This window comes from Strongyloides ratti, scaffold srae_chrx_scaffold0000006 (assembly GCF_001040885.1).
Source record: "Strongyloides ratti genome assembly S_ratti_ED321, scaffold srae_chrx_scaffold0000006".
NCBI lineage: Eukaryota > Metazoa > Nematoda > Chromadorea > Rhabditida > Strongyloididae > Strongyloides > Strongyloides ratti.
In genome coordinates, this window is record NW_020171514.1 from 346319 (window position 1) to 368276 (window position 21958).

The 21958-nt window shown below is 20.1% G+C and overlaps 9 protein-coding genes across 9 annotated transcripts; 3 read left to right on the forward strand and 6 right to left on the reverse strand.

Annotated features, from left to right (window-relative positions):
• Positions 1 to 404: 404 nt before the first annotated feature.
• Positions 405 to 892, reverse strand: SRAE_X000241000 (Hypothetical protein; the record flags this gene model as incomplete). The annotated part of the gene is made up of 3 exons (XM_024645622.1): positions 405 to 689; positions 736 to 770; positions 829 to 892. The coding sequence occupies 3 exons, from the start codon at positions 890 to 892 to the stop codon at positions 405 to 407; spliced, it is 384 nt and encodes a 127-aa protein (XP_024499886.1).
• A 6050-nt stretch (positions 893 to 6942) lies between these two features.
• Positions 6943 to 7980, reverse strand: SRAE_X000241100 (Adenosine kinase; the record flags this gene model as incomplete). Its single annotated transcript, XM_024645623.1, has 1 exon — positions 6943 to 7980. The coding sequence occupies one exon, from the start codon at positions 7978 to 7980 to the stop codon at positions 6943 to 6945; it is 1038 nt and encodes a 345-aa protein (XP_024499887.1).
• A 1111-nt stretch (positions 7981 to 9091) lies between these two features.
• SRAE_X000241200 (Mitochondrial uncoupling protein 4) lies at positions 9092 to 10228 on the reverse strand (the record flags this gene model as incomplete). The annotated part of the gene is made up of 5 exons (XM_024645624.1): positions 9092 to 9163; positions 9219 to 9324; positions 9374 to 9664; positions 9713 to 10049; positions 10111 to 10228. 5 exons carry the CDS (start codon positions 10226 to 10228, stop codon positions 9092 to 9094), a joined length of 924 nt encoding a protein of 307 aa, XP_024499888.1.
• A 1168-nt stretch (positions 10229 to 11396) lies between these two features.
• SRAE_X000241300 (Nuclear hormone receptor HR96) lies at positions 11397 to 13287 on the forward strand (the record flags this gene model as incomplete). The annotated part of the gene is made up of 2 exons (XM_024645625.1): positions 11397 to 11459; positions 11542 to 13287. The coding sequence occupies 2 exons, from the start codon at positions 11397 to 11399 to the stop codon at positions 13285 to 13287; spliced, it is 1809 nt and encodes a 602-aa protein (XP_024499889.1).
• Positions 13288 to 13407: 120 nt separating this feature from the next.
• SRAE_X000241400 (Hypothetical protein) lies at positions 13408 to 14406 on the reverse strand (the record flags this gene model as incomplete). The annotated part of the gene is made up of 3 exons (XM_024645626.1): positions 13408 to 14084; positions 14130 to 14265; positions 14341 to 14406. The coding sequence occupies 3 exons, from the start codon at positions 14404 to 14406 to the stop codon at positions 13408 to 13410; spliced, it is 879 nt and encodes a 292-aa protein (XP_024499890.1).
• A 605-nt stretch (positions 14407 to 15011) lies between these two features.
• On the forward strand, positions 15012 to 15700 carry SRAE_X000241500 (Hypothetical protein; the record flags this gene model as incomplete). Its single annotated transcript, XM_024645627.1, has 2 exons — positions 15012 to 15225; positions 15279 to 15700. 2 exons carry the CDS (start codon positions 15012 to 15014, stop codon positions 15698 to 15700), a joined length of 636 nt encoding a protein of 211 aa, XP_024499891.1.
• A 2067-nt stretch (positions 15701 to 17767) lies between these two features.
• On the reverse strand, positions 17768 to 18263 carry SRAE_X000241600 (Hypothetical protein; the record flags this gene model as incomplete). The annotated part of the gene is made up of 2 exons (XM_024645628.1): positions 17768 to 18115; positions 18168 to 18263. 2 exons carry the CDS (start codon positions 18261 to 18263, stop codon positions 17768 to 17770), a joined length of 444 nt encoding a protein of 147 aa, XP_024499892.1.
• Positions 18264 to 20492: 2229 nt separating this feature from the next.
• SRAE_X000241700 (Phosphatidylethanolamine-binding protein 1) lies at positions 20493 to 21055 on the forward strand (the record flags this gene model as incomplete). The annotated part of the gene is made up of 2 exons (XM_024645629.1): positions 20493 to 20694; positions 20742 to 21055. The coding sequence occupies 2 exons, from the start codon at positions 20493 to 20495 to the stop codon at positions 21053 to 21055; spliced, it is 516 nt and encodes a 171-aa protein (XP_024499893.1).
• Positions 21056 to 21160: 105 nt separating this feature from the next.
• SRAE_X000241800 (Hypothetical protein) lies at positions 21161 to 21610 on the reverse strand (the record flags this gene model as incomplete). Its single annotated transcript, XM_024645631.1, has 2 exons — positions 21161 to 21319; positions 21380 to 21610. The coding sequence occupies 2 exons, from the start codon at positions 21608 to 21610 to the stop codon at positions 21161 to 21163; spliced, it is 390 nt and encodes a 129-aa protein (XP_024499894.1).
• Between the last annotated feature and the right edge of the window lie 348 nt (positions 21611 to 21958).

Genomic DNA, 21958 nt, shown 5'->3' on the forward strand with positions numbered 1-21958 from the left:
GCACAAAAAAAATCTTTTCTAAATATAGTTTGGTATTTTATAAAATAACTATACGTCATTACCATGTATATTGTCTTATTATTTCTCATACATTTATATATACATATATGTACATAAAATATATTTATGGATATATTAAAAAGAGAATATTTCAAGATTTATAAGAAAATTGTTAAATAAAATTTTTAATAAAACAAAAAGTAGAAAAATAAAATTTATTAGATTTTGAAAGATAGATGTATTTTAGTCATCTTTTATTTTGTTTAACATCCAAATGATTGTGGTCATTCAAAAAATTAAATACACAAAATTATGGAATTTTATTTTTCATTTAAATTTATATCAATAATCTTAACATAATAATTTTTTTTTTTTGAGAAACACTTGCGAACTGACGAATCTTTTTACTTGGTGTTGTTGTTGCAAAGAAATGGTTTTCTTGAAACAGATTCGGTTCCATTGCCACCGGAAGGTTGCTGAAAAGATGACGATAATGAAAGTATATTAGAGCCTCTTCCATTTTCTTTATTTTGATCAACCTCATTAGAAATTCCATGAACTGAAACTTTATTTTTTTTCATTAAAATATATTGACTCCATAATTCATCAAAATCAGCTTCTAAGTTTCTTGTTCTTAGACTTCTTGGCAGTAATTCACCTTCAGCAATAATGATTGAATTAACAATATTCTAAAAATTACATATCTCATAATTTTATATTAAATTAATAATTTACCAAAAAATAAATTTTTGCACTATTATATTCATCATCTATAATAAGAAAAAGACAAAAAAAAAGTATCAATTTGAGATAAAAATATAATGTTACCTTTATCAAATGTATAATGATTCCCATTAGAATCATCAGTGTTAGATGATATATTTGATTCCATATCAAATCTAAAATTTTATAAAATTTATTATAATATATAAAATTAATATAAAAAATATTATTTATGAATATATAATATGTTTAAAATATTTTAAGAAAAAATTAAAATTTATAAAACTTTAAAAAAAGACAGTTAGATGTTTTAACGTTTTCTTGTCAACGTTACCTACAAGAGTGTTAGTTAAAGAAAAAGGAGGGGATAATATAGAGTACACTTGTTCTTTTTTATTGGTACTGGTCCTTATTTTGTTAAAAATAAAAAATATTTTCTAATATGACATAAAAGATGCTTTTTATCAGGTTAAAAAAAAGAATGATATCCTTAGAGTGTGGTGTAAAACTTAAAGAAATGACATACTAAAATTAGTAGTCAATGTGTTTCTTTAACTTAAAATTGTGTATAAATGATGAATATATGGAACTTTATAACTACACTTCAATACCCAATACACTTAGTGTTCATTTTTTTTCATATAACAATATAAATTTTATATTAAATAATCTACTGGTGTTGTGAAATTAAATGAAAATATATATTGTTGTAGATTTTAAAAAAATGATTGTTTAGTATTTCAACGATATCACAACTAAATTTTATTATAAAAGTTATTATATATAAAATAAATTAAAATTTAATAAAATAATATTACTTATTTTATTAACAAAAGAAAAATTTTTTATTTTTTTTTTTTTAAAATACAAAGATTATTTTTTTGAATTTTTAAAATAATAAAACTGTAATTCTATTCAAAATATTTTTTTAATTATTTCAAATTTCTTCAAACATTTTTGTTTTTTTTTTCTCTTTGGCAAAAATGTATAAACATTAAATTATACCATTAAATATGTTATATAAAATACATGATGACTCAATAATAATTAAGGTATATTAAACAAACAAAAATTTATTTTTATGGCACTTTTTTTTTGTTAAATAAAAAATTTTTTAAAAAAACCTTTTTTTGTTTTAAAGGAAGAAGTTTATAAAATTGAAATGTTATGAATAAAAAAAATTAATGTTTTATCAAATTTTTTTATTTGGATTATGTGGTAAAGTTTAAATGCACTTGAAAAAATTTTTACATATACACTAAATAACAAGTTAAAAGAGTAGTATATAATTGTTATTATCCTTATTGTTAGATTAAAACAAAATAAAAAGGTGTATTAATAACTATCAAATTTAAAGTTTGATAAAAATAAAATTTTTTTTTATTACATTTGTAAAATATAATAAATGTTTTATTTTTTAAATTTTATTTCATTTAATATTAACAAAAAAAATAAATTTATTTTATAAAATCGACTATGATATCTATATGTAAGAAAGATAATAATAATATTATTATTTTTAATTTAAAAATTAAATATATTTTACAGTAAACTAAAGCTAGTAAAGTGTTAATGAAGTTTTAAGTAAGAAACTTATATATCCATATAAATATACATTTATATATATTAAATATTTAAAAAAATTTTTTATTCTTAAAACAATATTTAAAAGACATGGATATGTCATTCAATAATACATATTGTTACAGCCATATCAAACTATAATTAAATTTTTCTAATATTATTTATATCACCAGAAAACTAGAACATTTTTCTTTAATAAATATAAAAAATAAATAAAAAATTAAACAAGAAATGTTTTATTAATTAAAAAAAATTAATGTTAACTTTATTTCACACAATATTTTCAATTTTATTAAAATATATCAAAAAATAAAGATGATTAACATTTATCAGATTTTGGTGGCATATATATATAGATATATATATTTATTATATATGATGGATGTATATATGGTATTTTAATAAAATTTAAGAAAATAAAAAATATCTGAATTTTTTAATTTAAAAAAGTAAGGAAATTACTTGTATTATATTTCTAATTTTATCTACTAATTATAGTGTGTATTTAGTTAAAATAACAATAAAGCATTTACATTTTGTTTTTTTTTAACATTTAGGAATGATAATTATATTTTATATATATTCTTTTATAGAAATTCATAAATTCACATATCTAAAAATAAAAGTTATTTATACTTCTGTTTGTTTTAGTAAACTAAAGTATATTATAATTATAACTTTTGATAAAACAAAATATTTAATAAGAAAAGTTAATATTCTGAAGCTTTTTCTTAAAAATTAGAAACATATAATTGCGGTAATTATGCTTAAAGTTTTATCAGATAAATTAATTATAAATAGTATGTAAAAGTTAACAAAAGAAGTATATTGATAAAAAAATTTTTATATGGCAAAGATTAAGAATTCTTTTTTTAACTATTGAAAAAAGTAAAATTTTAATTTAATAAGATAATCATATAAAAATAGTAATTGGGTTAAAAATACAAATAAATAATTGTTAAATGTGATGATGTGATATCGTTTTTTTTTTGATGTTTATCAAAAAATCTTTAATATTATGTATAAAGATAACTATTCATTAACTCAAATACCCTATCATACTAAAAAAAAATTTTATTTGTCACAATTTTTAAAAAAATAGAGAAAAAAAAAACAAATAAAATATTTAATAGTATTTAAAAACTTCTACAGTACTTTATTTTTCAAGTCACGTCATTTAAAAAGAAAAACAAAGAAAAAATACTTTTTTATTATACTAAAATATTTCTTTTTTTTTTTGGAAGAAAAGAAAAAAGACAATATGTACAATTGTAGAACAACAACAATAAGATAATTAAAAATTGCCTTCTAAACAATAATTTTTTTTTATTGTCAAAAGGATAGAATAATTAAATTACACAAAATTAAAAAAAATTTTTTTACCAAGTTAACAAAACAGAAGGACAATGATATATATTTTTATTCTAAAATATCTTTATTTTTACATATCTATTTTATTTATAAAAGATATATTTTTAGGGCAAGAGATCTTACTATTTTATTGAGATAATATTTTATATTAAAATGACAATATCTTATACCTGATATATAAATTATTATTTATTGTAAAAAAATTTATAAATTTAATGAAAGTTTCTTTTTTGTATAAATATTATCTTATATATATATATATATAAAGATATAATTGACTTAATAATATCTAAAAGACATGATTATATATTTTGCTTGAATATAATATAATGAAAGTATATAGATAAATTTTGTCTTACAAGTATTAAAAATATTTTTAATTTTGTTTATTAAGTAAATATGAATTTGCTTTTAATAAGTCAACTTGAATCATAATTATAGTGAAAATGTTAAATTATATTGTGTTAATATTTTTAATGAATGATTAAAGAATAATGAGTTATAAAAGTAGTTTATAAACTTTTTTCTATATTTGCACTTTTTCTACAAAATTTTATCTATTTACATAAATTAGCAAGAAAAAAAGTACTCTTTTATAATATAATGATACAAACTTAATATTCGCTATTACAGTAATATTAAATATGTATTATAAATTTAGTTAATATATTTTAATTTTTATAAATAAAAAAATTAATATATTAATAATGATTATAAATTTCTTTATATAATATACAAAAACATCTTAAAGAGATAAATTTTCAAAAAAAAAAATGTCGAAAATTTATTTCAATAAATTTTTTTTCTTATATAATAAAACAAAAAAAAAGTGATATTATCAATTATAAATATAATTATATTTAATATTATACATTTATGGATAACATTATATTATAAAATGTACTTAATAATATAATTTTTCAACTAAAACAGAACATTATTATTGAAATGATATTAATAAATAAATTTCCTCACACCACTTTTTTTTATATAAAATTAAAAATTCTTTAAAAGTAATATTTAAAAATTTAATAAAAATATATTAACGTATATTTAATTTTAAATTATAATATTTACAAATAAAAATTTATTAATATATATATAGTGATACTAATAAAAAAATTTTTTTTTTCTTTTTTAATTTTTGCCATTAATAAGTAAATTAATTAATTTAGGTCAAACTTATGTAATTTTAACAACAAATGTAAGAAAAGTTAAGCTATATATTTTTTCAAATAATACATTAACTAATTCTTAATATTTTAATCTAATTATAATAATAAACTACTTTCTAGTAATGTGACAATCATTATCTATTTCGAAAGATAATGTTTAAATAAATCACATTTATATTTTATATTAAGAAATAAAAATATAGTATAATATTTTTAAAAATAATATGAGTAACAGGCAAGTTCAATCATGTCAAAAATAATCATATTATAAATAAATATATTAAATCAAAAAAGTATAAAAAAGAAGATTAAACAAACTATTAAAAATTTTCATATTATTTTTTACTTTTGTATATTTATATTTTTTAATAAAATATTATCTATATAAATTATCTATAATAATATAAATAAAAAAAATCATTGATAAAGTGAAAAATCATTCAACTCAATATAAATGTTTGCCATGGTAAATCAGATATTTAAAAAATCGTTTAATAAAAGTTATATTATCACTATACATATTTTTACAACTTATACTTTATATGAAAATATTTTTTTTTTATTAAATAATGACATTCAATTGAGAAATTTAATATCTATTAACGATTAAATATAAAAGAATATTAATCAAAAAAAAAGAAATATATTAAATGTGATAATTTATTTTTTGGTAAAAATGATTTAATAATCTATGAAGAAATATTGTTTATAAAATATAAATATATAAATGGATATTATGAATAAATATTTTGGAAAATTAATAATGTTATGATAATATTATAAGTATTGATTAAAGAAATTTAGATATTTGGAAAAAGAAATAGTTTTTGTAATTAATGTTTAAAAATTTATATAAAAAAAGAAAAGAAAAATGATTAGTTGTTAAATGATATATATATATATATATGTTAAATACTTGTATTCCATAGTACATCTCTTATTTAAAAAGTGTTTAAAAAACTTTTGTAAACTTATGAATGTTGCTTTTGATACAATATAGATCAAATTGTTTAATGTTATGTTTTAAAGTAGTGATATTTAAAAAATTTTCTCAGACATATTAAAGATGAATAAAACAATGCATTTTATATAAAGACAAAAAAAATATTTTTTAAAAAGTTTCTTTTAATAAAAATATAACATAATATGTAATATTATTTTAATATATTTTTATTCATATTAAGAGTTAAAAAATTCGTTTTAAAATATATTTTAATTGATAATAAATTTAAGATAGTTTATATTTTTTGTAAATGTGAAAAATAAAGAATCTATGGACATTGACTTCAAGTAATTTAAAATCAGTGGTGATATAAACTAATATATTGGGAAACAAAGAATGTTTATAAAAATTATAGCCATTATCGTGTGACTTCATTAACAAATATTTATATATATCTTTTTTTTTCATACTGTTAAATAATTTTTAAATTTAAACTATTGAATTTAATAAATAATTAAATTTCCCACAAATTATTTTGTTAAATACATTTTATAAAAATTTTTATTTTATTTTATTAAATTAAAAAAAAAATTAAAAATTACTTATTAATTTTATAAAAATGTTGCCTAGAAACATAAACTTTTTAAAAAGAAAATTTTCAGGTAATATTATTTTAAATAATTTTATAAAAAAATTTAATTAAGTATATAATAATAAGAATAATTTAAAATTATAAATAATTGTTAATTAAATATATTATATATGTATATATTCAAATAAATCAACAAAAATATAAAATAAACAATTTTACTTTGTTACAATGATGCATTACTTAGCACGAAAACATATATAAATATATTCGTATAAACACAAAAATGTATAATCAAAAAGTAATATATATAATAACCTTATTCTTTGAACTAATATTAAAAATTTTCTTTGTATAATAAAAAAAATGTTAAATGTTAAGTGTAAAAATGTTTTCATTGTATGTTTATATTGTTATTGACATAAAAAAAAAAGATCTGTTATAGGAAGAAAATAAACATTTAAATGAAAAATGAAACCTTTTAATGGTTTATAATTGTAAACATTACTTAAAATTGAAAAATATTTAGCAAAAAAAAAAAAAGAAAGGTTAAACAACTAATGATATTCACATGTCTTGGGAAGTGTACAACCTTGATGCTGGATGATTGTCATAGCTGCATAGTTTGCGCACTTGATACATTCATCAAGATCCTTTTCTTGAATAAATTGTGAAAAAAATCCTCCACAAAATGCATCTCCAGCACCATTTGTATCAACTAATTTTTCTTTTGGTATACTATTAATTGGATATTCTGTAACAATATTATTTTTTACAACAATTGTTGGTTTATCTCCTTGAGTTATTATAACAAGTCTTTCTTTATTTTTATTAACTTTTGGTAATGATGCCAATTTAAGAGCAATTTCATTTAAATTTTTTGTATTAAAATTATTTGATTCAGCATAAGCTTCAGCTTCACTTTCATTTCCAAATATAATATCAACATATGGTAAAGCTTCATTTAATTTATTATTAAAGAATTGACAAATAAATGGTGCTGCAAGATTCATTGCAAATGTTTTATTTTCTTCAGATGAATGTTTTGCAACATATTGAATAGCTTGTGGACAGACAGTTAAAAAAAATCCAGAAATGTAGTAATATTTAGCTTTTTTAACTAACTCAACATTAGAAGGATCATCAAAATGATTCATATTAAATGTATTAGCAGCAGCTAAATGAGCAGCAAGTGATCTATTTGAACCATTAATTAATACAGCACAAGTACCAGTTTTGATGGATGAATTTAATTGATATTTAGCATTTACACCAGATAATGATGTTATTTCTTTTAATGTTTTTCCATATTTATCATCACCAACAGCTCCAAAAAATGTACAACAATTTGGTTTTTGAATAATCCATTGAGAAACACGAAGAGCATTTTGTGTTGCTCCACCGGGAATAAATTCAGTATCTTTCATTGAGAGTAACTCTTCAAATAATGGTATATGACTATCATCAGCCAATATAGCATCATTCTCTTTTAATGAATATTTATCTAAAAATTCTTTTGTTACAGTTGTTTGAATATCCAATAATGGATTTCCCATTCCAAGAAGAATACCTTCATAAATATTTTGATTAACCATTTCTTTTACTCTTTAATAAAATAATATTAATATTTTTTTATATAAAAATACATAAAATATGACGACAAAAAAAATCAACATTCAATATTATTTTATAATATTATACATATTATATAAAGTATTGTTCTCTATTATATAAATTATTGTTAACATATATATATATATATATATATATATATATATAATTTAAAATCAAAGAATGTTATTTTATAAAAAAAAAAGCGTTAATGGATACAATGCTGCTTACATAATAATTTGACATTTACTGATTGATAATCAAAAACAAATTATTGAAAATTTGATGTAAATATATATATATAATTTACTTAATAATTATAATTTTTAAAAAAATAAATAAAAAAAAGTATTTATTTAAATAACAAAAAAATAAAAAAAAATTTTACAGTCTTAGAATGATCATATGATAATGATATAAAATATAACTACAATAACGAATAAAAGTATATTAATTGCTTATACATTTGATTGAAAAATATATAAATTAAAAATTTGCATAAGTTTTTTTAATATCATATATATTAGAAGATTTATCAAATATATAGTAGATAACAATGAAGAGAGGGAGGAGAACAAATCTTATCATTATCAAAAATTAAGCCAACTGGAATTTTCCAAAAAAGTTTTATATCTAAAACTTTTTGAAGACATTAAAATATTTTATTACCAACATAGTTCTTACCCAAGAATATCTGAAAATTTTTTTATAACACATTTACGACTTTTTGATTAACCGAAGGTAAGAATAAGCTCTTGAGAAGCTTAAACTTTGATAAGATACACCGCCCTTTGACTTATAAACTTTTAATACTACATTTTTATATATTATAACAAAGAATTTTACCAATCATATAAGTTAACAAATATTTAATTATTATAATAGATTGGAAATTAAATAACTGAACATACCTATTTTTTGAATGACGTAGAAATAAAAAAAAATTGACAGTATAAATTTTGCAATAAAAAATTTTTTTTAAAAAAAAAACATATAATATATAAACAAAATTATCTATACTATTCATTTAAAAAAATGAAATATCAATCTAATAAGAACAACGGTTATATTTAAACTATTTTTTAATTTATAGTTTTAAAAACTTGGTGCTCCTGTTAACTTGCGAATCTCTTCATAGCATATCCAAAATGTCAATGACCATGGTGCCTATAAAAAAAATAACATATTTTTTGAAAAAAATATTAATATTATAATAATTTACCATTCGTATATAAGTAGGAATAAATCCTCTATATAATGCCCAAAAACCTTCTGTTCTAACAATTGTCATAAGGCAGTCTATTGATCCTTTATAAGTAGGTATATCTCTAAAAAAAATACATTAATAATACTAAAAAAATATATAAAATCTCTTACTTTTTACCATCAAGAACATGGCGAATTTGATCCATTATACGAGTTTTAACAACATCACTTGGTAAAGAAATAATTGCAGCAGCTAAACCAGAACAAGCACTTGCTATACCATGTGTAAACCAATTATCAGTTAAATTAGTATTCCTTAAAATCCAATGTTTGACAGTATCATATGTTGCTAAATCAGCCATATTTAATAAGGCAGCTCTTTGGCAGTTAGGTATCCATCCAATCCATAAACCAAAAAATCCTTGACTTTTATATAATGATTTTGATGCTTGTAATGTACTACTATAACGTATAGGTAAATTTTGTAATCTTCTTAATCCTTCAACTTGCATTTGCACTTTAACTAAATCCATTGGACTGGCAGCAAATTGTGCGACAGCTCCTGATACTAAACCACAAAACATAGCTTGTATTGTTCCAAATGGTCTAATATCACCATATTTATCATTCCATATATTTCTTATATTCTCATATGTTCCCATTCTAATTCCCGTATATATATAATGTCTATAAATTGCTGGAGTAACTCCTCTCCATAATGATATCATTCCTTCAGTCTTAACAATGTACATTGACATCTTAATCATACCTTTTGGTTTTTGTATTGCTGGTTTAACATCTCGAGATATTTGTAATCTTGTTTTTGTAACATCTAATGGATATGTTACTATAATAAAAAAAAATATTTTTCTTTTATTATTATTCATTGATATAATGTTAATTCTTACCTGTTTCTGCTGCAGTTGCTGCTGTACAAGATAAAACATATTTTAGTAATACATTTTTTATATTATCATATGGAGAACTTTTTAAATCGTCATTTTTTATTCTACCAGCATTAGTCATAATTTTTTGCAAAAATTTATCTTAAATTGATAAATTTTTTATTTCTAAAACCTTTTTATAATAAAATTGATATTCAAATTTTTTTAAGTTACCATATTAAATATTATTTTTTTTTTAGTAAAATAAATAAAAAAAAAAAGAAAAACGAAAATTTTAAAATACAAAATAATAATTATTAATATTATTTGGAAATAATATATAAAGAGAAAAACATTAATTATTTAATAAATTATTTTGTATTTTATTGAAGAAAAAAAATTAAGAAAATTAATATAACTATAAGCCATACTCGTTACTCCAAAATATTGTAATAATTTATTATCACTATTATATGTTCTAAAAATGATTTAATATATGAATAAATGCTGTATTGATTTTTATTAAAAAGAAATAATGTTTTGATAATGAATAAAATTAAGCTACATAAGTGTCTAGACCATATTATTTTAGAGGTATATATAAAAATATGCCTAATAAATAAACTAAAAAGACAACTATAATTACATTAAATCAAGTTAATTGACATTGAAAAGTATAATAATTAATTTAAACTTTTTTACTTTTAAATAAAACAAAAATAATATTTGTTAAGTATAAATTAAAAATGGTTTCAAAAAATTAAATATAACAACTCGATGTATAATATTTTCTTCCTCTTCCTTATTATTTTAAACAAATTGTATAGTTTTTAAAGTTGTAAAATATTTTTTCTTAACCAATGATTTTAATAATTTTTAGTATACATTAAGAAAAATAATGATCTATTAAAAAAAACTTTTTTACCTTCTTTTTTTTTATCTAAAAATGATAAAGGTTAATATAAAATTAATGAAAAAAAAAACAGTAAAATTATGATGATAAAATTTATACATAATTTCTTATCATAAATAATGGTTAACTAAAATTTTTCTTATACTAATAATGAAGCAATAAATGATATGACTATAGATATGTAGATTTATTGACAAAGATGGTCTAATAATTGATATAATATAGTGATTACAATATTTTTTTAGTATAAATTCAATAAATAATTATATTTAAATTTGAAGGATATTTATACGATTTAAATGTTTAATTTATTTTTTAAATTATTAATTTAAAATAAGTAATAATAATAATATAGTGAAAATAATAAAATAAGTATATATATATACATATATATTTAATGGCTACATCAAATTCAACATTATCTAATAGTGTAAATAATGTTACTACAAAATCTTGTGCTGTAAGTAATTTTGATACTATTTATATATATATATTTTAATATATTTTTTAAAAAAATAGTTTAATTTAATTTATTTTTTAAGGTATGTGGTGATATTGCAATAGGAACAAATTTTGGTGTAATAAGTTGTGAAAGTTGCAAAGCATTTTTTAGAAGAAATGGTTTACGGAAAACAACAATTACTTGCCCATTTCAAGGAAATTGTTTAATTAATATCAATAGTCGAAAAAATTGTCAAGCATGTAGATTAAAAAAATGTATTAATGTTGGAATGAAAAAAGATTTTATAACAAAAAATAAAAATTCCAAACGATATTTGAATGGTAATAATAATATAAATAATAGAGGACAAAAATTTTATAAAGTACCTTGTATTGATTTTAAAAAAAGAACAAAATGGAATGATAAAGTGGATAATTATGATATAATTAATGAAAATGATAATATTAATCTTTCAAAAGATGAATATGAGAGTTTAATAAATAAAATTAAAAATTTAGAAGATCAACTTTACAGTAAAGAAAAAGATGAATGTATATGTATTTGTAAATGTGGTTTCTATCCGATGAATACTAAATTTTCAACTATTATAAAATTAAAAGAAGAAAATTCTCAAAAAGAATTACCCAAAGAAGTCACAATTTTATCAATGAATAAAGAAGAATATAAAGATTCACAAAAGTGTATTTTAACAGAAGGATATTTAAATAATAATTTTACTCCAACCGATCCAAATACTATACAACAATCTCAAGTTGGTTATTATAATAATGTTATGTTAGAAGATACCATTACTATGAATGATTATGATAAGAGAAATATTATTAATAACTCTAATTTACCTTTTTCATATTTTAACAACAATAATAATACAAAAAATATTGTTAATAATACAATACCTTTAGAATCAAAACAATTAAAACAATTTTCTTTAAATAGTATACCAAGTATTTCTCAAGATTTTTTTCCATGTACATTAAATATTGATACACAAGTATCAAATATAATTGAAAATGAATATTCTAAAAAGAATGATGATTGTTTTAAAAAAACATCATTATACATTACACCACCACCATCAAATATTGAATGTAGTAATTCAATTCAAAATATGTCAGGATATTTTGAAAATTGGGAAATGGAATTGTTGTTAGAATTAATTAAAAGCAATAGTATTATGAAAGAACCTGTTAATGTTTCGCAACCATCAAATTCAAATGACTTTTCTTTACAAGATATTGTTGAATTTACAAATTTAGCTTTTAGAAGAACAATTCAAATGTCAAAAATGTTAAGTTTATTTAAACAATTAGATCAAAATGATCAAATGGCATTAGTTAAAGGTGGTGCTAGTGAAATTCTTATTCTTCGTGGTGCAATGGTATATGATGTTAGTCGAGGTGGTTGGAAACATTATGCATCTAAAGATGCAACAGATCTTATGATAAAAATTGATGTTTTAAAAAATTCACCTGAACAATCGTACTATCTTAAACATAAACAATTTCTTGAAACATTTAATGAAAGATGGCGTAAAAGTGAAGAAGTTATGTTATTATTAAATGTTCTTATATTATTCAATTCAGCAAGATTAAATGTTCAAAATATTAATGGTGTTATTGCAGCTAATTTTGTATATAAACATATATTAAAAAAATATATATTATATCAATGTTATAATGAGGAGGAAGGTCAAAGAGAATTTGATCATTTAATGAATAAATTAATTGAACTTGAAGAGTTGAATAAAGGATTAGTTAGTATATATAGTTTATTAACTATTAATGAAATGGATCCACTTTTAATTGAATTATTTGATTTAAAATAATTTTAATTTAAACAAATAAAGTTGATTAAACTATTTATTTATGTTAGCTCTTTAAAAAAAATTAACTAAAAAAATCATAATAATATTTATCACTTAATTATGTTTTTTTTTTCTTCATTCTTAATATGATGGTTGAGCATATGATGATTCTGGAGCTTGACCATATCCATTTTGTGGTGATTGACCATATCCACCTTGTGGTCCATATCCTTGTTGGTATGGTGGATAGTGTGGGTAAATTGGGAATGGTGGTGGTGGGAAAGGTCCTGGAATTGGAGCGAGTGTACGTCTTCTTGGCATACAACAAATACATTTAAGATTCTTTGCTGGTACACGTGGTACAAAATCTGGTGGAGCTGGAGCAGCTGGAGGTGGAACTTCTGGATCAGCAGCAGGTCCTGAATATCTCTTCTTTCTGTATGAACCAGCTGGACCATTTCCTTCATGATGGTCTCTTGGTTCATTAAGTTGTAAAGTATCAACAATTACTCCATAAACATCTTGTTCTCTAATAGATCTATCAATACGTGGAGCAATACGACAGCAAACATTACATGAGTGTAAATCAGTAGCAGCAATATCGGCACACAAAAATCGTTTTGAATTTCCATGCATGTGGAATGGATTAAATGGACCATGATGACCGGGACCATGATGACCTGGACCATGATGACCTGGGCCATGATGTCCTGGATCATATGCACCACCACCACCATAACCACCTGATGGTGCGTTGTTAACAAGATGCTTTTGGAAATTAGTAATTAATACTCCAGCACGGTCATCACAAATATGATCTAAAAAATATATTATATTATATTAAAATAAATAAAATTACTTACCATCAAGAAGGGTTGGAAGTGGTGGAGGTCCAAACAATGGTGGGAAAGGCGCTGGAGGGAAGAATGGTGGAGATTGATATGGTTGAGCTGGAGCAGCACCATAGTTAGATGCACTGTCATTCTTCTTTGCAGATTCCTTAAAAATAAAATATAATGTAACAAATTAAAATAAAATACTACAATAAAAAAAAATTGTAGTATTTAAACTTACTTCTGCTAACAATGGTGAAGCACATAAGGCAACAAATAAAATAGTTGTTAACTTATTCAAAGCCATGCTGTCTTAAGCTCGACTGATGAAAATTATGAATTTTCAGTTATCTTATATACCTTAAAAATAAAACATTTTTTGTAAAAGAATTAAACTAAGATATTTTTTTTATGACACTTTACAATGAAACAAGTGATTCTTATTTTAATACATTTAATTGCATCATTTAAAATGTTTCATTTTATAAAAATGTAACATTCTTTAATATTATTATTAAAATGTTTAATTGTTTTAATTCTTAGAATAATTTGTAAGTTAATATGTTCTTCAAAATTATATTGAATTATATATGTATAAAAGTATTTAAAAAAATTAAGTTTCAATAATGTATATATCATTTTCTCAAAACACTTGAAAATGTATTTTGAAATTTTTCTTCTAGTATTGTTTAAACAAAATCATTTTAAAGTTATTATGAGAATTGTGTAATGTTTAATAAAAGTAAAATAATGTAATTTTAAAAAATTAAAATATGATATTATTAGAATATCTAGAAATTTTGTTAAATAGTTTTTGGTATAAAAAATTAAAATATTGTAAAGTTTGTTGGAATATATAAATGAAATTATTTTTCAAGAATTATCACTCTCACTTGAGATTATCCACCAAGCATGAACAAGCTTGTCTGTTTAGTATTAATGGTCCTTCTTGGGCTTTCTATGGCTGAAGAAATTAAAAAGGATTCCTCTTCCAGTTATGGTGCTGCTCCACCACCACCACCAGGTTTTGGTCCACCAGGATTTGGTCCACCAGGTTTTGGACCACCATTTGGTGCACCACCATTGTTTCCACCATTCCCATTCTTTCCAAGACCTTTCTTTGATAGTAAGTTTAATTTAATTTATAAATATGGATAAAAATAATTTTTATATTTTTAGCCTATTATTGTAGTGTTCAAGCAACATTCCCATTAGCTGTTGAAAAACACAATCACATTGGAGATGATGTACCATCAGGAGGATATGGTTCTTCTGGACCACAAGGATACGGATCTTCACAACCACAAGGATATGGAGCTCCATTCCCAAGAAAACATAGACATTTACATGTCATGAGACAAGCTTGTCGTTATAGCGCTGCTACCTCATGGAGATCATGTAACCAATGTTGCCAAATTGCTTCACATGGATTGACAACTTCTTCTGATAGAATTGTTGGAGCTCTCTTCTACTTTGATCCTGTTGCTAAACACAACCATGGACATGGCCCAAGTGGAGGATCATCATATGGTGGCGCTGCTCCTCCAGAAGAAGGATCAAAATTTGTTCAATGCGTCTGTTGCGCTCCAAGAGTTTTTTAAATAACTTTTTTTAAATCTAATTTCCATTTATTAGTCAATATTTACATTTGAAAGAGGCAACAATCAGTTAGTGAAAGTATATAAATAAATATATAAGCAACAATAAAAAAATTTTTTTTTATTATTTTGTCATGCATAAAAAATGATCTAATTTTTTACATATGAGATAATATTATTATAACAATTTTACTTGATCATATATGTATAATGATTTTTAATCATTTTTTTTATGAAATTTTTAATTTTTTAACTTAAGTAGAGTTCATGAAAAGATATATATTTTTTTAATTTTTTTATCAACATATATATATATATAAAATTAAGAGATAGATTAATATATAATATAATGAAATTTATTTTAGTAAAAAAAGTTATTACCATTTATCAATGTAAATATTAAATTTTTTTTTGTTCAAATTAAAAATTTTTTTTTGAATATACTGACACTTATATTTTCTAAGTTTATGATAAAAGAATTTTCTTATCCATCTTCCATTATTAAGTAATATTTAGCACTGAAATTTATAATCTAAATGTACAACAGAAAAGTTTAAAAAATAATCTTGGTGCTTTAATATTTATAAGTCGGGTAAAAGTTTGTCTTAAAAATAATTTAACGCTAAGTAATTATTTTATCTAAATATTATGCTTAAACTTCTTTTTATTATATCATTAAAAATGACATTTATTGTTTTAATAATTTTTTTATTATTTTTATATAAAAGCTTACTATTTTTATATATAACAAAAATTAAGTATATTCTTTTAAAAAAAACAATTTTATTGATGTGTGCCAGCAATTAAAAATATTTATATTTTTGACATACAAATAAAATTCTTAAATTATATACATGATATCTTTAAATTTAAATGTAATAATAAAATGCATTTATATTAACGAAATAGTTTTACTTGACTTTATAAAAATTTAATGTTGTAATAAAATTATATATTATAATAATTTTGATTTTATAATAAATTATATTTTATCCGAAAAATTTTTAGAAATACATTTAAATGTTTAACAACTAATATATGTTGAAAATTAAGTTTTTTTATACCAATTATTGTAAGTAAATGATTAATCTTTTGATACTATTGCTATGCTATTATGCATAATTATAAAAACATTTGTTTGTTTTTTTAATGCCAATAATATATTTTTTTGACTATCTATTAAGTCAGCTGTTAGTTATAAAAGTGAAACCGGTCGATACTGTTTTAGACTAAAAATATGAAGTAAATATTATGTAAACAAAAAAGTGGATAAAAACATTTTATTAATACAAATGTTGATATAAAATCAAACAATCATACATGAAAATCATAATTTTATAAAATATTGAACTAATTTCAGCAATGATAAAAAAAACATTTATATATTCAATCGGTGAAAGATATAAATTTTGATACAGTTGATAAAATATTAAATATACATTATTGTTTTTAAAAATTATATATTTTTTTAAACAAAATATTTCACATGTAATAATTATAAAATATTTTTTTTAAATGTATACATTTAAGAGCTAATATCTTTTTATACTATTAAACTTTATACGAAAGAAGATTATTTCTATATTTAAATAATTAAATATACTTAAGAAAAATTTTTTTTGTAAAGTGTTGTTTTTAAAATTATGTTAAGTATATAAAATTTTATTTACCATCTAATTAGTAATTAGTTAAAGATATAATAATATTTTTATAACATAAAATATAAAGTTAAAATAACATATAATTGAAAACATATTTTAAAGTTAAATAACAAATTATTTATTTGATTAGAAATATTATTTTTATAATTATTTAATGAAAAAAAAGTAAATTTATTAAGTCGTATAAAATTTTACAAAACAATTATTTTTTAATATTATATAGAATTACATGGAATAGTTATACATCCATATTATATGATATTTAAAAGTTAAAAAAAAATTTTCCCAGAATTCATTTTATTTTTGTTAATCAATTGATACATCATAAAAAAAATTAAAAAGAAATTCTTTTTTATATAATTTGTCGAAATTTTAATTTTCCATAAATTGATAAAATATATATTTTTTTTTAATAATTCCTTAATATGAAAGCAGCAACAAGGGGAAAGAGTAAAGTTACCATTCCAAAATATGTTCCTGAAGATGAATTAATTTTTCCAAGTAATGGAATAAGAACTTGAAGATTGTTTGCTTTAAATACTTGCTCAACAACACCTTTCCAGTTATCTTTAAGTAATGTAAAACTTCCAGGATTTTCATCCATAGTTTTTTTGAAATTCATAAAGATATTTTTAACATCTCCAAGTTTAGCTAAAGCACCTTTTTGTTGATCATTTGCAACATTCATCAAATCATTTTTACTTTTTTGGAATACATTAATCAATTCACCAGTCATTAAAACTTTACTTGTAAGATCCTTAAAAATTAAAAAATAAAAGTAAAAAAAAAATATTTTTAATTAAAGATACCTTAAGATTATTTGGTTCAAGATCTTTTGTTGAAAAATCTTTCTTTCCAAAGAAATCAGTAAGTTTTGACATTCCAAAACCTTTAGCCATATCCATAATAGATGAGGCTGGATCACTATTAACAGTTACAAAAGTAACCGAAAAAAGTACAATAAATAAAGAAATATATTTGGAAATCATATTTTACTAAAATAGTAACTGATATTAGTTATGTTAAAATGCAATATTTAAATATTATAGTAAAATGTAATAAAAAAAATAAAATAGAAAAGGGGAATGACAAAATAATAACAAAATAACCTTCAATTTTATATTATTTATAAAAAAGAGGTAATATTTTAGAGAGAACAAAAATTAAAGTATATATTGTATATTTTTAAAATTTTATCATTTCTAAATATTATTAAGAAGATGAAAAATAAAAAAAAAAAATGATAAAGTGAAAAAATTTTTATGTATTTTTATATTTATACTTGATATAAAATAGTATGTTGTTTTATTTTGTTAAATAAAATAATAATAAATAGTATAATGAAAGAAAGAAAAATTATATAAAGTTGATTGTTCAAATGTCTTTAGACAAAAACAATATATTTTTAAAAATGATTTTTTCTATACATATTTGAAGGTTAAATATTATTATTTATGTAAGAAGTATTAAAGGTATATTTTAATAGAATGATGTATATATATAAATATGTTTTCCTGATAATTTAATGTTTTAAAGAGACTGAAGAATAAAATTTCATGAATGTATAAAAGACAAAAAAAAAAGTTGTGTTATTGTTTTTGTCATAAAAAAAAATAAAGTAACATTATATAAGTATATTATTTTTCTTTTTAATAATTTTTACGTTTTTAAAATTTTAAACATTTTAATTACTTTCGATGTTTAAAGACAATTAAATATAATAAATTATTATTTGAAAAAAAAACGATTGATGTAAAATAATATTATTTTTTAGTAAATACTATATAAACTTTTTTTAACATTATTAAAAATATTTACCTTGTAAAAAGAGTATGACTCAAATAAAAATAATTATTTTTTGTCAATTTGTCACGTTCACCTTAAATCTTATTAACTTATAAATATTTAACAAAAATGAGCAAGAGAGAGAGTTATATTATTGGAAATAAATTACAATATTATTTAATTTATTAAACTTGATTTTTTTTATTTTTATAATTTTTATGTTATTGTTAATTAGTTGTTTATGGAAAAATTTTTTATTAAAAATTATACTTAAATAATTCATTTATTAATAGTTTTACTTTTATTAGCTTTTATTATTAAATAACATTGAAGTTTTCTATGAAATTTAAATTGATACATCAATCAACTGCAACAAAATGGAAAATTGATAATATTTGTACTTTTTTTTTTATTAAAACACTATTATTTTTTTAAATGTTAAATGTTAAATAATATTTAATAAATAGGTAGCAAAATTGCTTTTCTATGGCGTGATTTCTTTCTACCAAAAAAAATAATTCATATTTTTTTTTTAAAAACGACTATTGATTTTGTCATATAATATTTAAAAAAAAATTAAGTCAAATTTAAACATTTTTGTTTATTTTAAAAGTTTAATAAATATTCGACAAAAAAAAAATAACTTATATCTAACTTAAAAAATGATAAAAAAATTAATAGTCAAATTTACTTATTCTTAAACTTATTTTTAAATACATACTATCATATCTTTAACTCCCACATTCTTTATCCAGAAACAAAAATAATTATAAATAAAATGAAGAAGTAAATAATAAACGTTTATTCAATACTTATAAAAGAAGTAAAAGAAAATTCAAAACATTTATAAGTGTAAAAAAATACTGATTAATCATAAAACTTTAACTTTCTCGATTTATCTATTTTTCTCTTGTTATAAAGTACATAAAAATTCAATTACATTGTGTATATACTTAAATTCAATAAAATTATCTTTTATTTTAACAATAATCATTTTAAAGACTCTTAAAACAATAATTTTATATAATATATATTAATACTAAATTATTTTTACATAGTGATTATGCCATTATAATGGATTTTAGAAACACGTATATTACACTAGAAACATCTGCCATTATATGTTTCAATGATATTTGATTTATCTTTGTTTGTTGTATTTGTTGTTAAGGCACCCACGTTAGAAAATTTAAATATAAATAAAGATAGATTAAGAATTATATCTTATTCAAAAGATAACTTAAAATATTATATTTCAACTCCACAAACTTTTAACAAGTATTCTTAATATTTATATTTTAAAAAATCTTTTTATTTTTAAAATTTTTATTTGTAGTAAAACAATCAAAATGTCTGATTTAGCTGCTAAATTTGCTGAAGCTGAAATTACACCTAATATTTTACCTGAAGCACCAAAACAATTATTAAATTTAAATTTTGATGGAATTCAGGTACAACCCGGACAAACAATGAATACAAGAAATCTTAGATTTGCTCCAAGATTTAATATTGATGCTGATCCTGAATCAACCTTCACTTTAGTTATGATTGGTAATAAAATTTTTTTATTTTTTTTTATATTTATATTTTTTTTCTAGATCCTGACAATCTTTCTCGCAAAAATCCATCAGTTGCTGAATGGCTTCATTGGCTTGTCTGTAATATACCAGCATCTAATGTAAATGAAGGAATTAATGGTGGTCAACATCAAATGGCTTATGGATCACCAGCACCACAACCGAGAACTGATCTTCATAGATATATTCTTGTCCTATTTGAACATCAAGGACGTCGTGTTAATGTACCAAAACCAACAACAAGAGCAAAATGGAGTTTAAAACAATTTATGGAAAAAAATAAATTAGATACACCAATTGCTGGTAACTTCTTTTATGCAAAACACGAAGGATAATAAAAAGACTTTTTTATAACAAAAAGACCTTGTAATTTTTAACATATATAAATTTGATCTATAAATAAAACCACTTTAAAATGCAAAAAAAAAAAAATTTTTTATTTAAAAGGTCAAAAAGTATATAATTAAAATAAAAAATAATATTAGGAATACATTTTTTGTTTTGTGACTACTGGTATTACAAAAATTATTATGATTGCAACAACATATTTTTCCTGATAATGGTCCCATAGTTATTTGTTCACAATGATTACGAATTGCCTAAAATTAAAATATAATAAAATATATATATATATATATTGTAATAAAAATTAATCATACAGAACATATAAGTGAAGCGCAACCTAATTTGACTACTTTTTCAACTGTTGCATCAGCTTCAAATCTATAACAATAAGAATCCATTGTAAAAAGAGGTGCTTTACATTCTTCAACATCTTGTGCCTCATCCTGTCCAATATGATATCTTGTACCAGTATAACATTTAATAGAATGATTAAATTTAACCAATAAAAATAAAATATTCAATAATATAATAAACTTTATAATCATATTACCTAAATTTATAAATTAAGTTAAATTTTAATAAACATTATACCATACCAATAAAATGTAGATGACTAATAGTTAAAATATAATGTAAAGGTAGGTTATTACAATAAATAGGAGGTTGTAGTTAAAATTAATTATTGTCTGTTATCTTTAATTTTAATCATTTTTGTTAAAATATTTTAATATATTACTATTATGGTTTTTATAAAATTTTACTGTTTATTGTAATGAATTTTTCTTTTATATAATTTATTTATTTTATCACATAATATTTTTTATATTATTAATTTAAACAATTACTTTTGTTAGAATTTATTTGTACGATTACTCATCATTTTCTTAAATTTC